Source organism: Helianthus annuus, chromosome 11, assembly GCF_002127325.2.
Source record: "Helianthus annuus cultivar XRQ/B chromosome 11, HanXRQr2.0-SUNRISE, whole genome shotgun sequence".
NCBI classification, from domain to species: Eukaryota; Viridiplantae; Streptophyta; class Magnoliopsida; order Asterales; family Asteraceae; genus Helianthus; species Helianthus annuus.
Window position 1 is genome coordinate 154,384,918 of NC_035443.2, and position 15,509 is coordinate 154,400,426.

The 15,509-nt window shown below is 38.4% G+C and overlaps 1 protein-coding gene across 3 annotated transcripts; it reads left to right on the forward strand.

The window, feature by feature from the left end:
• The first annotated feature begins 2,480 nt into the window (after positions 1–2,480).
• LOC110890803 (AUGMIN subunit 7) lies at positions 2,481–15,036 on the forward strand. 3 transcript variants are annotated; one of them, XM_022138450.2, is made up of 10 exons: positions 2,481–2,748; positions 2,818–2,903; positions 9,956–10,020; positions 10,598–10,689; positions 10,797–10,922; positions 11,433–11,523; positions 11,618–11,725; positions 12,363–12,461; positions 14,274–14,458; positions 15,015–15,036. In XM_022138450.2, the coding sequence occupies exons 1-10, from the start codon at positions 2,615–2,617 to the stop codon at positions 15,019–15,021; spliced, it is 993 nt and encodes a 330-aa protein (XP_021994142.1). In that variant the 5' UTR covers positions 2,481–2,614; the 3' UTR covers positions 15,022–15,036. The 3 variants fall into 3 exon arrangements, with proteins under 3 accessions (XP_021994142.1, XP_021994141.1, XP_035835128.1); XM_022138449.2 differs by lacking the exon at positions 15,015–15,036 and having other exon boundaries at positions 14,274–14,720; XM_035979235.1 differs by lacking the exon at positions 15,015–15,036 and having other exon boundaries at positions 2,496–2,748; positions 2,826–2,903; positions 14,274–14,720.
• The last annotated feature ends 473 nt before the right edge of the window (positions 15,037–15,509 follow it).

Genomic DNA, 15,509 nt, shown 5'->3' on the forward strand with positions numbered 1-15,509 from the left:
CCAGTTAGGAGCTGAAAAAGTTCAAGAAATTCTTACTGGAAATGTTGTTGTAAAAGAAGGCTTTTTAAGAAAGTTAAAAGAAGAACTTGAACAGGAAAACTCTGCTACCACTGCTCAGCCAGTGATGAACAGGCCAGCCTCACCAAATACTTCTGCAAATAAGCATCTCCCAAGAAACCCACCAGGCTCAAAAATACAAAAGTGGGAAACTGACAAACAGACCTGCGTATTGACTTTGCTCAGGTCTGGTGGAGAAGTGGAGAAAATATCAAGGGAACAAGCTCTTGGCCTGAGTCTTGAAGATTTGCAGGATCTCCTTGATCTTCCACTTAGCAAGGATAATGAAAATACAGATGCCCTTGACTTTGAATTACAATTTAAAGGTCAGATAAGGGAGCTGTTAATGAGGCAATAAAATGTCCACAAATAATGAAGGGTTTTGGCATTATCTGTTCCAGGGGGAGATTGTTGGGATTGAACCCTATCAGAGGAACAGATAATTAAAGCGAAAACTGGATCAAAGCAGTGGATCCTGAATAAGCAGATGTTGATATACAAATCTCTCCCCTTGAAAGTGATTACAACTACTGATGACCTCCTATCTGCTGATCTTGCTAAACTGCTGACCCATAACTGCTGCTCAACTAAAGATCTGATGGAAGACTAAAGTCCTGCTGATTCAATCTACTGCCTTGAGTCAAGCACTGCTGATCCGGACAAGTGCTGCTGGGTTCACAGCAGTAGAAGGTTGCAGCAGCTGTTCTAAAGTCTGTTTTGTAATAAAATGTATTAGCAGTAGTTTACACAAGCAGTGTCTGTATAGATCAGAGATTAGAGTTTGTTAGGAGGTTAGATGTCACTTTCATGGTGACGTCAGCTAAGATGCTCAGTAGTTTGCAAGTGCCTATAAATAGTTCAGTACTTTGTATTGTTCTATTAGCTCTTTGCATCATTCGTCTTCTTTGCACGAAGAAACTACTGAGCTCTGGCTGAGGGGGAGTTTACAATCATTCATCAATCATTGTAATCGTGTTTGAAATAAATTCAATCTTTCGGTTCATTGTGTAAAGATGTTTGATAAAAGTATTACTCTCGTTTGATTGTATGCAAAGTTTGTGTTCATCTTAATTTCCGCTGCACACTCATCCATCTTCATCTTATTTACAAACATAAAATACAATCAAAATCAAACTCAGATCCAACACGAATCCACAAGTCTGCAGGTTGCATCGTTTCAGTTTGTCTACATCGATTTGCAATTGATTGTGTTACGGTGATGTTTGTTTGCGCATATTATTCACAAATTAGTTTTGATTACATTTACAAATCAAGGGTCTTGGTTATCACAGATCTGTGCACTCATACATAATCACGAATCAGATTAATTGATCAGTCAATCCGCATTCACGAATTAGTTTGTTTCTGATTCGTATAGATCGTTCATTTGCAAGAATTTGAGATTCTTCATTCACAGGGGTTTGTTTTTGCAGAACTGATTTGCACAAAAATTACAAGTTCATCTGGTTAAATTAGTTCATTTGCTGAACAGAAGTATGTCTGTACAAATCTGATTTGTTCATTCACTGTTCAGAATTAGGTCCATTTGCTGAGTTCATTCGGAACAAGTTGTAGGGGATATGGGAAATCAATCGACTATATGTTCGCCAATGAAATTATTTCCTGATAATAAGTCTTGGTCATTTAGTTACAAGCTTTTGCAATAGCGGTTTTTAATTTCTAGTTTCTTAGGTGCATCGACAATCATTACAAGTTGTTCTTCAATTTTTTTTCTTTTATTAACTTTATCAGTTAGTAAAGAACTGCTTGTTGGTTTGCGATTTCTTTTAACATACATAGCTAATTTCTTAGTTGTTATGGTTTGTTATTCATTGATTATTATATATCTTCATCTTGATTTCTTATTTCTAGATTTGGTATGTTTATGTAAGTTCTGTTGGTTTCTCAAATAGCTGCTATATGTTGCATTTTGGCTTTAGTTGGTTACATATGGATTGTTCAAACATTAGTTCTTAAAATTGACTTATTCCTAGTTTCTTAGTTCTTACCATTATAGTTCTTCATTTTTCATTTTAATTACAAGTTCCCTGGATTTGTTTTTTTTCCTTAGTTTGCAAGAAAATATATAACACTGAGGGTTAATATTGCAGAGTGCAGAAAACCATAGGGGATAACAAGAAAGGGTAATATAGTCATTTTACTTCGGGGTAATATTGCAGAGTAGAACAAATCATAGGGGGTAATATGAAAGGGTAATATAGTCATTTTACATACCATTTAACAGTCAAACAACTGTTGACTGACGGCAGGGGGTAATTGTGTGACAGAACATCAACGTTGGGGGGTAAAATTGCAATTATTTCGTTAGACGGGGTCAGAGTGCCAATTAGTCTAAACCCAGGGGGTAAAATTGATGAAAATAACCCCTTCGTGTGTCTCGCCACATTAAATTCTACTATTTTTTATAGCTGTGAACTATTTACATTACCCAAATTTTAAATCAGTTCAGGTAAAACCCGCAGACACATTAATAAGCAGGCCAGTCGATTCAAAAACAAGAGTCCAAAACCCCAAATTTCTTCAAGTTCAATTAACAATGGCAGCAAAGCAAATGGAAGAGATACAGAGGAAATTGACGCTGTTATCTTACCCTAGGGCCAATGCTCCGTCTCAATCTCTCCTATTTGCCGGCATGGAGCGTTATTCACTTCTCGAGTGGCTGTTTTTCAAGTAATAATTTGCTGTTAATTTAGTTTAGGTTTATCATGCGTATTTGTTGTGATTCTTGTTTAATTGCAGGTTGTTAGGTGATAAGTCCCCCTTCTCTCACCAGAATTTGCAAGGAGATGGTCTGGATCGGGACGAGGAGACGTCTCGGATACAATGTATGTGATTTACTACTGTTTATGTTGAATTAACTGTTTTGGAACTGATATTTGGGGATGCTGCTAAGTTATTTGACCTAATTTTGATCATTTAGTTAGTTTTGACACATGTAGGAGATGCCAGGCAATAAGGAGACAGCTATTGGATTATTATATGTTAGAAATGATTCATATATATATATATTAGTAGTAATAGTAATGTATCTTGGGATTTAGGAATCAGCTTATGTGTCCTAAGTTGGTTGATAAAAATGTGTAGCATGGTCTAAAAAAACTGTTGAGGGGTGTGCCACGAAGCGAGGTGGTAGGGAAACGTGTTTGAGGCGCGCCTCATGGGGGATTATGTTTGTATGTACGCCTCTAAGGGCCGAGGAAGTAAGAAAACACGTGTGCCTCATGGGGTTATGTGTGTTTTTTATGTTTTAGACTTTCTGTGTGAATTATTTTATTTTTTATGTGTGTTTTTGATGTTTTAGACTTTCTGTGTCAATTACTTTATTCTTTATAAGATATTCAATTTTTATATCTATATATTTTAATTCCGCCTCGAGGCTCACTTCCGTTCTTTTAAACCTTGGTTTGTAGCAAGGAACGATATTGAATGTTTTTTTTTTTTGTGGGAGTCAAAACTCGCCATGTTAAAGTGTGGAAAAGAACATGTATTGGTTTATTTTGGAATTAATTGTTTTAGAACATATATGTAGGGCATGCCAAGCAATAAGGACACTGCTGATGGATTACCATATGTTATTGTCGGAAATGAAAAGATTAAGTGAAGAGGATTTTCAGCCCAATCACGGCTGTTTTACAGCCAAGATTCCAGCTCAGCCATTCATTGCCTTTCCTTTTATTCTTTTTTCAATTTACTATAAATTGGGCATATGTATGTTTATTCAAGCATGAACTCAGTAATCAAAAACATTTTTTATCTCTATACCTGTTGTTATGGTATCAGAGCAGTGTTTCTGATTCCTGAACACTTTGCTCATCATCTACAATCTATCCCAGCCAATCCAACCTCAAACCAGAAAACTCAAAAATCAAAATCAAACCCCGGAAAAATCAACAAACATCCGCTGCATCTGCTTCACAACCGTACAAGCCCACACTTCACAACCGTACAAGCCCACACTCCTCTTCTCCTCTCTAACCTCCGGTCGCCGGAGACCCACTCCGACCAACAGCAGATTCCGACCGCACCTCAGACCAAACGATACCCCCTCTTCCTCACCATCTGCTTTCACCCACAATCCGTGAAGCCTTTCCTCTTCTTCACCCACCTCCTCAAACAATTAGACACCACATCCGACACCGACAGCCGGTGGCTCCGCCTCTCTCCGCTGCCGCCGCCGCCGCTGCTGTTAGTACCATTCTCATCTTTCATCTTTTTTTCAACTTTAGCCCTCAAAATTCAAAATATTCCTTCAAGGATCGACGTAGGTTCTTCAAAAAGATAAGAGATTTCATAAGATTTGATGTGGGTATGTCAAAAGATTACAGATCTTTCAAGATTTGATGTGGGTTTTTCGAAAGATTACAGATTTCACAAGATTTGCTGTTGTCTTGTGGTGGATAAGGTGAGAAGTTGGTGACTTGTGTTGAAAAAGAAAGAAAAAGTAAAAGGTGGGGTGTGAGAGACACGTGAAGGAAGGAAAAAAAGGGGTTTATCACCTTTTTTTTTTTGGAAACTTTGTCCCTTGTTTAAAGACAGATTTTTAAAATATATATATTTATATATATTTTGCAAATGATTAATCACAGTAAATATGAGTTGTTGAAAGACTACCCGTTAACAAGTGGGGAAGCCTATTTAACAACACATAAAGGTGGTGATCAAGTCAATTCTTGGATTTTTGATTGTGGAGCCACTGATACGATGACGTACGAGCCATCGGACTTCGTGTCTACAAAGAAACCGAACAGAACCCACATCAAGACTGCAAATGGCGAAAATGCTTTAGTAAAGGGAGGAGGAACTGTCGAAATATCTCCCAATCTGAGATTATCAAATTGTTTATATGTTCCTTCGTTAACACACAAACTGTTATCAATAAGTCATGTTACAAAGGAACTCAATTGCACAGTTCTAATGCATCCTCATTTTTGTATCTTACAGGACATCAGAACTGGAAAGATAATTGGGCGTGGCACTGAACGACATGGCTTATACTATGTGGATGAGGTGACTCAGTCAGGGACTGCGATGCTCGCTCACGGAACAAAGAGTAGAGAAGCATGGCTTTGGCATAGGAGATTAGGGCATCCTTCTGCCGGGTATCTACATCTTTTACTCCCTACACTTTTCCCGTCAAACAGTAAATTAGACTGTGAAACATGTGCCTTAGCCAAAAGCCATAAAAAACCTTTCAAACCAAGTAACACTAGGGTCAGTGAACCCTTTTCACTAATACATTCTGATGTTTGGGGTCCAGCTGAAACGAATGGAGGTCAAAATCTTCGTTTCTTCCTATTATTTGTTGATGACTGTACCCGGATGACATGGGTATATTTTTTAAAACACAAATCTGAAGTTTTCGACAAATTTAAACTGTTTTACACCATGGTCCAAACTCAATTTAAAACCAACATTCAGATCTTAAGATCTGATAATGGAGGGGAGTACGTTAATACCTCCATGAAACAATTTATTCAAGAGAAGGGAATGATTCACCAAACCACTTGCCCAAAACACCCAGAACAAAATGGTGTAGTTGAGCGGAAAAATGGCATTTTGGTAGAAATGGCCCGAGCCCTTATGCTTGAATCCAAAGTCCCTAAATCTTTTTGGCCCGAAGCTATAAACACAGCTGTGTATCTCCTTAACCGTTTACCAACCAAAGCCCTTGACCTAAAAACTCCCCTAGATACCTTATCCACATTCACCAAACTACCCCCACCTCTTACCTTACCACCTCGTGTCTTTGGGTGTACCGTGTTTCCCCATATACCCAAAACCGAACGATCCAAACTTGATCCATGTGCCGAAAAATGTGTCTTTGTTGGTTATGGGGTGAATCAGAAAGGATACCGATGTTATAACCCATCACGACGTCGTGTGATTACGACTGTCCACTGCGACTTTCTTGAAACAGAATATTACTATCAGTCCCACCTCAGTGGTCAGGGGGAGATAGAACATGAAGACTCACTGAGTTGGTTGAAGTTGATTCCATTTGCAAGCGAAGATGAGTCATCTCATACATCCACACATACTAAGCCTGTCGAAAGTCTCACCCAAGAATCATCCAGACTGGTGTTCGAGGTAAGTGATTCTCCAAACCTTGGAAATGTGCCTGAATCTAATGCAGATACCACTAATAATCAGGAAAGTCTCGAGACAATGGAACAGGTGGAGGTTGCTGAGCAAAACAACGCAGTCCAAGGAGAAATCGAATCTAATGAACAACATGACGGAGGCTCTGGAACAACACCGGGAACATACGTTTTACCTCCTAGAACCAATAGAGGGGTTCCTCCGAAACGGTACTCCCCAGAAAGGGAAACCAGAAATTCAAGGTATCCTACAGCCAATATGGTTGACGGGAACTTATCTAACAGTGCGAAAGCATTTGTTACCTCACTATACTCCGAACAAATACCGAGTTCCGTGAAGGAAGCCCAGAGTAAGAAGAATTGGAAGGAAGCAATGGAAACGGAGATGCGTGCTCTTATGAAAAACAACACGTGGGAGAAGTGCGTTCTTCCTAAAGGAAAGAAAACTGTTGGATGTCGGTGGGTGTATTCAATCAAATATAAACCAGATGGTTCCATTGGAAGATACAAAGCTCGGCTCGTTGCCAAGGGTTACACTCAGACGTATGGGATCGATTACTCTGAGACGTTCTCTCCAGTTGCAAAAATGGACACCATCAGAGTCCTCTTCTCTGTGGCAGCCAATAAGGAGTGGCCTCTCCACCAGTTTGATGTTACAAACGCATTTCTCCATGGAGACCTAACAGAAGAGGTTTACATGGAAGCACCTCCAGGCTTCTCAGGGAGTTTTAAAGAAAGGGAAGTATGTCGGTTGAAAAAATCATTATACGGGCTAAAACAATCTCCTCGGGCATGGTTTGGAAAGTTCACTTTGGCCATGAAAGAATACGGGTATCACCAAAGTAATGCTGATCATACTTTGTTCCTCAAGAGAAGAAACGGCCTTGTAACTTGCTTGATCATATATGTTGACGACATGATTATTACCGGAAATGATGTAGAAGAAATAGCACAACTGAAAGAGAATCTGTTTTCAAAATTTGAAATGAAAGATCTAGGGAATCTCAAGTATTTCCTCGGGATTGAAGTTCTTAGGTCTAAACGAGGGATCTTCATTTGCCAAAGAAAGTATGTCCTTGATCTTCTGGCGGAAACCGGGTTGATTGATTGTAAACCCGCAGATACTCCAATGGTGGTGAACCACAACCTTCACATGGAACTTAATGGGGAGCTTGCGGACAAAGAAAGGTATCAACGGCTCGTGGGCAAGCTAATTTATCTCTCTCACACTCGTCCTGATATAGCGTATGCGGTTGGAGTAGTAAGTCAGTTCATGCACCAACCACAAGTTGCCCACATGGAAGCTGCTCAGAGAATTTTAAAGTATCTCAAGGGGACCGTAGGCCATGGAGTGTTGTTCAAAACAAATGGACATCTGAATGTTGAGCTCTACACTGATGCAGACTGGGCAGGAGATAAGGGGAATCGAAGGTCAACATCAGGATACTTCTCCTTGGTCGGTGGAAACCTGGTTACCTGGAGAAGTAAGAAACAGAAGGTGGTTGCTCTGTCGAGTGCAGAAGCGGAATTTAGAGGTATAGCTCGGGGGTTAAGCGAAGTTCTTTGGATCAGGAAGCTACTAGAAGACATTGGTTTTTTCCAAAAGGAACCCAGTAAGGTTATGTGTGATAATACGGCTGCAATACAAATCTCAGAAAACCCAGTACAACATGATCGAACAAAACACGTGGAGGTAGACCGACATTTCATTAAAGAGAAACTGGAGGAAAGAATCATAGAGCTCCCATATGTATCGTCAAAAGATCAACTCGCAGATATTCTTACAAAGGCCGTCAACGGAAATGCTTTTAGTAGCTGCTTGAGCAAGTTAAGTATTGGTGACCCCACTACTCAACTTGAGGGGGAGTGTCGGAAATGAAAAGATTAAGTGAAGAGGATTTTCAGCCCAATCACGGCTGTTTTACAGCCAAGATTCCAGCTCAGCCATTCATTGCCTTTCCTTTTATTCTTTTTTCAATTTACTATAAATTGGGCATATGTATGTTTATTCAAGCATGAACTCAGTAATCAAAAACATTTTTTATCTCTATACCTGTTGTTAGTTATGACGTAACTCAAAGTTATCAGTAGTAATGTCGGTTAGGAGTTAGTTTGTGTCTAAGTAGTCAAAGGCGCTAGGCAAACTCAAGGCACAAAGGGTGAGCCTTGGGCCTAGACGCAAGGCGCTTAACAGGCAATGTCTTTTTTAAGCAAGGCTGACAGTATAAATATATCATTTTTAAGGGTTATAGACATGCTTTAGGCTGGTTTAGGGCTATTTTAAGCTGTTTTAGGATGGTTCCCGCCTTCCATGTCATTTTTGGATGTTTCAGAGCACTTTTAGCTGTTCAGAATTTGGCTGGAGCGTTCTGATGACGGCAAGGCGTTTTGTCTGCACCTTGCGTAGGCGTGCACCTGGGTCGCCTTTGACTACTATGGTTTGTGTGTGCTAAATTTGTTGACAAAATGTGCAATCAAGCTTGTAGCAAATAGACCTATGTTGTCAAAAGCGAGCGAGGCGCAGCTAAACTGCCTGGTGGAGAGCTAGGCGCAGATCTGCGTCTTTTTTCAAAAACCGCACTCAGGCGCAGTCTGGAGCTAGGCGCAGGCGCAACAATCCACCCTAAAACCATAAAAAAACAGCCTGAAACGGAACAATATAGAAGGTAGATGGAGAGGAACCTTGTTTAGCAACGTTTTGAAGGGAAGAGGAGAACCTGATTTACACTCTAGATCATGGTTGACACCAGCAACGTGGTGGACTGGTGTCGGCTGCCCTTTTTTGATAGAAAACCTAATTTAATAAAACAGACGGGCTGCTTTTGTTGATTGTAGACTGGGCTGGGCCAGTCTTTAGTTTAAATAAGTAAACTATTTCATTAAATAGACGAATGGCCCAATCAAATATCTTTAAATTGTTTTATTTGTTACAAATACTGATATATTTTAAAAGTATTAATTATTATTGATATTATTACATATATTTAAAAAGATACTATGATTTCTCTTCTATTATATTTGTATATATATAGTGTAAAACTATTAATTTTATGCCTATCATACATATATTTTTTATTTTTTGTATTATGGCGCCTTACTTAAAAAAGTCCTCGCTTTTTTTGCTCCTTGCGCCTAGGCTCCGGGCGAGGTCTTTGCGCCTTGAGTGCGCCTTGCGCCTTTGACAACATAGAAATAGACATATCCAAATGTTTGTTTTGTGGTCCCCCCTAGACATTTTAGAGTGTGAAAAAGAATTATTGGTTTAGAGTGTGAAAGTGCACTAATTTTAACGTTATTTTACTAATATCGTGAAAATAACGTTAAAAGAGGGGGATGGTTAATCATGCATCTTGTGGTGGCGTTGATAGCCGAAAGACAATGGGGTACATGCACTAATCGGCGTTTGTCTCAATTGCTGAGTGTTATGTGCTTTTTGTCCAAGGCTTGATGCAAAACTACAATCGAGCCGGGGGTCTCATTGGAAGCAGCCTCTCTATTCCTACGAGGTAGAGGTAAGGCTGTCTACATCTCACCCTCCTCAGACCCTACCTTAGCTTTGCTATTACAGTAACCAGTATAAACTATTTATGGATACAAATTGCTATGGGTTTATCATATATGTGAAACAATCACATTAACCAGTGTCAAGTTTGGATTTTTAGAATTTGTTAAAACAGACTTTTGAAAGTCAAAGCAGATATACATTGGGAATGCTGATATTGTTTCTGTTTATATACATTTTTGACCTGCATAACATATACCTTGTATTTCATTTACAGATTTGGCAGAGATTGCAAAGTTTCTTGGCATAACCACCACCACTGTAGACACGGAAGCTATTCAAGTGAGTTTGATTCTCATCGTAGAATGTTTTTTGTTGGATTATTTTGGTACTCTATAGTTACAATGTGTGAATGCTATTTGTTGTTTCAGTTACTATATACATGTAAATGGTGCATATGTTAATCTGCTGTGTTCTACTGTTATGATTGAACCTTCTAAATATTTAACAATGAAGAAAATATGTCTTTTCATGCCTGTAGACCGTAGACCAGGTGTCAGGGGTTTATAGAAGTTAAAATATACACTTACAAGTTTTTGGGTGTTTTGTAATTTTATAGAAAGATTAAAGATTTTGAAATTTTTACAGTTAGAGTATTAGTTTTGCATGCTAGAAACTTACAGAAATAGATACAACTTAAAGATATTTAATGTATTAGGTATGATTTTAAAAATTGTGATATAGAAATAGTGGACTAGTTTATTTGTGTAAATTTTTTTAAGAGGTTTTGAAAACATCTGAATAACACTTTAATTGACTTTCAACCCATTTCGTTTTTTGGAAGATTTATAACTGTTCACCCATTCGACTCGTTACATAACCCAAATTGACCTAATTTCAAGTAATAATTTGGTCGCAGGGACGAGGGAGTTATGAAGAACGTACGGAAATGCTTCGTTTGATTGTAGATCTTGTTGAAGCTAGCATTTATGCTGATAATCCTGAGTGGAGGTTCATATCATGTTTCTCTGTGATTTCCTTTTACATTATTATTTTAAGTTTTTGCTTTATTATTAGTAAATAATAAATAAATAAAAGCTATACGTGTCTTGTGGTAGTGTTGATGAACAGGTAGCAAAGGACATACAATTGATAGATTCTATTGCTGAAAAACAAGCTCAAATATTCTCCGAGGAGTGCAAACTGTTCCCTGCGGATGTGCAAATTCAGTCAATATATCCCTTGTAAGATTTTTTTTTATTCTTCACTGTTACGGTTACAGCCATTTCTAGTTTTTTTTTTACATTTATTATTTTATTATTTTCCACTTTGAATTATAGTAGCAATGACATGCTTAAAATGGTCGTTTATTTCTTTTTCTCTTTATCAGTTAAATAATAGTTTTTAACTTTTGTGTCAATTTTGCATATTATATACACATACAGTTGCATATATTTATCTCTAGTTATTAAATAGTCTAATATAATGATCAAACGATTTTCCTGAAACAAATAAGAACTAATGTCAGAAAAAGATTATATTAATCAAATGGAAGGAATCCCATTCTTTAAATAAAGAATGATTTATTCCATTCATAGAGAGTTATAAACTTGTTTTCTTCATTCTTTTATCCATTTTTGGATGGCAAATTGTTGAGCTAACAGGCCAGCATTCTTTCTAATTTTGTCCCGCTGAAGGGTATTTAAGACATTTGACTACCAAAACTAGCATACTAAATGAAAATTTATTTACAGGCCTGACATATCAGATTTGGAGAAACAACTCGCCAGTCAATCTAGTAGATTATCGAGTCTGCAAGAGATGGTTGATGATTTAGCATCAAAGGTTAATTCCAGCTCCTCCTTTTACTTAATCGTCTGGATTTTATGATTTCTTTAACGATGCATTTAGCTGACATTTTCATGTTATTTAATTCCAGCATTCATATAATCCTGATGAGGATTATGCTGAGGTGGACATGAAGCTGCGGGCACATCTAGAGTCTTTCTTAGAAACTGCAAGATCCTTCAATACAATATACACCAAGGTATTTTTAAACATCTCTATACTTTCCCTGTTATACATGAGAGGAAAATGTTTAGACCCATTTACTATGATCCAGGTCAAATAGAAGAAATATTAGCTAAACAGGCTTGGTTTTGAAAAGAGTGCCTTAGACAGAAAACGCCTCAGGCCCTTGTGGTCTGCTTCATGCATACCTTGGTAAAGTTAGGGTCTTTAGGAGGCTGATATGGAAACGCATCCAAAGGGATGAATAGACCATGAACGGTCAAACTTGATAAAAAGGTTGGGTTGTTAAATATACGAGAGAGATGCAGCAGCTTCTAGCTGTACATAAAGCTTATTTGGTTGTACATAGAGCGACGCCTCGGCCCTCACGTATGTGAAGCTCTCGCCTAACACTTTTGAAAACCATGGAAGTGGGTCAAGCAGATTGAAAGTCGCCCGAAGTGTATGGATTTTGATTCATTTATACCAAAAAGCTACCATGTTTTGACATGTTACTCAACATGCCTGTACTCTATAATTATACACATTCCTTTCGCTCATAATCAATTGTCAAAATGGAGCTTCATTTAAACAAAAATCAAGAATTTAAGAATATCAAGATAGTATGTTAGACTTCATATTATTCTCAGTGGGCTGGGATATTTTGTTTATAGGAAATCCGTCCATGGACACATATGATGGAGGTACCTCAACTGCATGGATTTGGACCGGCTGCACATCGCTTATTAGAGACATACAAGATGCTCTTAAAGGTAAGTTTATATATATGAAACCCTATTATTATATGCAGTTTTCATCTAATATCTCTTTGCCAACTTCTTTATACATCATACATGCTCTTTGTTCTTTTTCTCTTTTGAGTGCATAGAATGTGGGTATGGCAAAATCAGAGGGTTGGGTTGATCCGAAACACACTGTCTCAATCTTTATTGAAGTTTTTTTTTATGAATACTTACTGATATGATTACTAAAATCTAGAGGTGGCAAAATGGGTGGGTTGGTTGCTGGGTTAGGATGGGTTTGGCTCAGGATGGGCCGATTGAAAAAAAGGTCAAGATGTCCTAAAAAATTAATTACTATGTTGGGCCTAATTTCCATTTAAAGTCAGCTGCTTTCATCGAGTTCGATAACCTCAATTTTACACAACAAAACTAGGCCTGGCAAATGGGTAGGGTCGGGCGGGTTTGGGTTGGTGTTCAGATCAAAACTGGTTGATTCAATAAAGGGTTATTTTGGTTTGTGTCAGAACGGGTTGGTTTACAAAATGGTTATTTTGAAATTACTGTACAACTTCTAAGTTCTGACTTTCTGGTTTTTGGCACCAGTTACGCGCGATTATGTCTCGGTTTATGCATGCCTAAATGCTTGTTACGCGTGCGGAGCCGGTTACATGTACTAGGATCAGGAAACGCGCGTCTGGCGCCACGTTACTAGCCCCCAACACGCACTTAACCAGTCGCTCGACGCATAACCGGCGTTAGTTACGCGCGTTCAGGCGTTAATTACGTGTTTGGCGTTTGTTACACGTTTTTACTCCGGTTACGCGTACTGCAGCTTGGACACCCACGTAACCCGGCTCTGGTAAACGCTCGACGCGAAACCGGCTTTGCACGAGTAACTGACGCCGGTTATGCGCGTGCCCCTGGTTACGCGTGTATAACGCCCATTACGCGCATGCCGGTGTTTTTCCGCACGTTTAGCTGTTGGTTACGTGTGTTTAAATGCCGGTTACGCGTACCGTGGCCAAAAAACACCCGTCCTACGCCACGTAACGTGCGTAACCCAGCATTTGATGCGTAATCGGCCCCGCTTGAGTAACCGGGGACGGTTACACATGAGTAACGCACGCACGGGGTTGCGACATCAGATTTGTACAGATGATATCTTCTATCTCAACTTATTAATTGATGTGCGGATAAAGTAATACACCATTTTCTCCAGTTTGAAAAATAACAGCAACCCATTCTGACCCATTTCATTAGAAAGGGTTGTCTCAATTAACTCACCCTGACCCGTTCAATAAGAAACAGCTACCCATATCAACCCAATTTTGGGATGGCAGGTCAAATTTGCCAGGCATGCTAAAATCATATTATGATTTTTTTTTTTTTTAATAAAATGATATAAGAGGTATTTTTGCATCAAAAGATAATTTGGGCACTGTTCCTATAACCAGACCTGTTGGACCGGGTGAACCACCGAAATGGACTGTTCAGTTGGACCGGATTTTATTTTATTTTTTTCCTTCCAAATCTCACTTATTTGGACTCCATATTTTGTTTTAAATTAGTACACACGGGCACACACGCACAATATACTGTTTATGATTTATGACGTCATGTGGTTTTTGAAACCAGTTCAGTGGTAAAGCAGCTGGTTCTAGAGATAAAACATAACCTGAATTGACGACTATTGACCCATATCTAAATTCTAAAGTACCTTTATTATATAATGTAATTTTTGGGCATCATTTATGTAAATATACAATAGGAAAACTCTGCCCTTTACTACCATGTTCTTTTTTAAAGATGATGGGAATTTAAGCATGAATTTTTGAATGGCAGTTCTTAGGGAACTTGAAAAACCTACGCGACTCACACGCTGCTGTGGCTGTTGGATCGTCTGAAACAGTTTCTGGGCAACCATCTTCTGTCTCGAGAATAATATCCGAGTGTGAATCTGCTTTGACTTTCTTGAACCGTGATCTTGGGATCCTTTCGGCTTCTATAGCTCGCGATGAAGCAAAGAAATCAGGGTCAAACATTTGACCAAGACATTGTGCAGAAGTAGAGGTCAACATTTCTATTTTCACATTCTTGTTCATCCCCTAACAACATTGTTACAGATCTAATGTTAAAAGAATTGCCTACAAATATACACTTGTTTTGTATTTTCTTTTTTCTTCGGTGATTTGCAGATTTTACATATTTTTTTTGAATGCGGTTGACCGGATCAAAAGTCGTCGAAGTGTATTTGTATGTGTTATTTGCAACTTCATTCGTTTGACTAAATCAAGCAATTCATGTTCATTTTACATTTTACTCTATTGAAGCGTGAGTTCAAGAACAAATGTTGCCTGCCTCCCTCTGTTGTGCATCTATTAATATTCTTGAAGCTAGCACTGCTAGAATCCATGTGGTATATTTGAAAGATGTTGACCACCTTGTTTTTACTCATGGTACAATCCAATTCAGTGACTGTAAAATGGTGGAGACGATGATGGTTGGGGTAATGGTGATGGTGATGGCAACGGTCGTGTCAAGGGAGACCGGGAGGTGGTTGTTGCTGTGGCTGTGGCTGAGCAAAGCGTGAATTGGTAGGTGGTGGTTGTGGTTGTGGTTGTTTTGGCTGTCATCAGGAGGATTGGCGACTTGAGCAGCAGTGATGGTTTTTTGGGGTGAGTTATAGTGTGGTGGTGGGGTGGGGTGTTTAGGTTTTGGGTGGTGATGTAGTGGATTTAATTTTAGGTTATTGGACACTTGTCACCCTATAAATCATTCTTACACTTCTTATTATTTACTATACAAAGTTACATTTATATAACCCGTGTAATACACGAAGTTTTTAAAGATATAAATTTTTATCATTTGCTATGTAAAATTAGATTTATTCAACACGTGTAATACACGGGGTTTTTTAATGATATAATTTTTTTTTTATTATTTTGTAGATTTTTCAACCCGACTATACACGAGTTTTTTTAAAGATACAACGTTTTAGTATTTAATATACAAAATTACATTTATTTAATCTGTGTAATACACATGGTTTTTAAAAATATAACTCTTTTTTAGAACTAT

What these genes read in the sequence shown, in the direction of transcription:
- LOC110890803 (XM_022138449.2), top strand. Translation starts at nt 2,615, where the DNA reads ATGGCAGCAAAGCAAATGGAAGAGATACAGAGGAAATTGACGCTGTTA. An exon ending in CTCGAGTGGCTGTTTTTCAA is followed by an intron (nt 2,749 to 2,817) that starts GTAATAATTTGC and finishes GTTTAATTGCAG; the next exon opens with GTTGTTAGGTGATAAGTCCC. An exon ending in TCAATACAATATACACCAAG is followed by an intron (nt 11,726 to 12,362) that starts GTATTTTTAAAC and finishes TTTTGTTTATAG; the next exon opens with GAAATCCGTCCATGGACACA.